Genomic DNA, 765 nt, shown 5'->3' on the forward strand with positions numbered 1-765 from the left:
GGAAAGTTCTGCCGATCCTTCTACATCCAAGGCCGTAGCAGCTATAAAGTCTTATAGCGAGCACATAGTCGTCACTATTGTTATTGACAATGACTTCGTACTAAACAAAGTCGCTCTCTTTGACACCGGCGCCGACAGTAACTGTATTGTCAAAGGCCTCGTACCCACTCGGTATCTCCAAAAGAGTACCTCCCGCCTCTATTCTGCCACTGGTGAGAAAATGCGTATTAATTATCAGCTTCGAAAAGCTCATGTCTGCAATAATGGCGTTTGCCTTATTAATGACTTTGTTATTACAGAAGATATCACCGAAGATATCATTCTAGGAATCCCCTTCATCAATCAGATTCGACCCTATCAAAGTAACTACGATGGTATTCATACCACTCTATTGGATACTGAATTGTTCTTTCCTCTGCTTCGCCCGCTCTCTTCCAACGAGCAACAGCGTATCAAAGACGAAACTATTTTCAAAATTAATCGTCTTTCTTCCCATCTTCACTTTTTACAGAATGATGTTCAGCTCAAACGCATTGAGCACACCTTACAAACCCCGGAGATGCTAAGTAAGATCTCTTCCCTTCAAACAAAATTCGAAAACGAGATTTGCTCCGAATTGCCGAACGCTTTTTGGGAACGCAAGAAACATCTCGTCGAGCTTCCCTATATCACTGGCTTCGATGAACGAAACATCCCCACCAAAGCCAGACCCATCCAAATGAATCACGAAATGATGGAGATCTGTAAAACAGAAATCAACCATCT

The 765-nt window shown here is 42.5% G+C and overlaps 1 protein-coding gene across 1 annotated transcript in view; it reads left to right on the forward strand.

Annotated features, from left to right (window-relative positions):
* Positions 1–743, forward strand: part of LOC124893428 — a gene marked incomplete at its 3' end in the record, with an annotated part of 3,531 nt that extends 2,788 nt beyond the window's left edge. Inside the window, exon 3 of the mRNA XM_047404433.1 lies at positions 111–743. Within this exon, the coding sequence (XP_047260389.1) occupies positions 111–743 (633 nt within the window). The remainder of the gene's footprint in view (positions 1–110) is intronic.
* Between the last annotated feature and the right edge of the window lie 22 nt (positions 744–765).

The sequence above is a fragment of the Capsicum annuum genome, unplaced genomic scaffold (genome assembly GCF_002878395.1).
Source record: "Capsicum annuum cultivar UCD-10X-F1 unplaced genomic scaffold, UCD10Xv1.1 ctg59396, whole genome shotgun sequence".
NCBI classification, from domain to species: domain Eukaryota; kingdom Viridiplantae; phylum Streptophyta; class Magnoliopsida; order Solanales; family Solanaceae; genus Capsicum; species Capsicum annuum.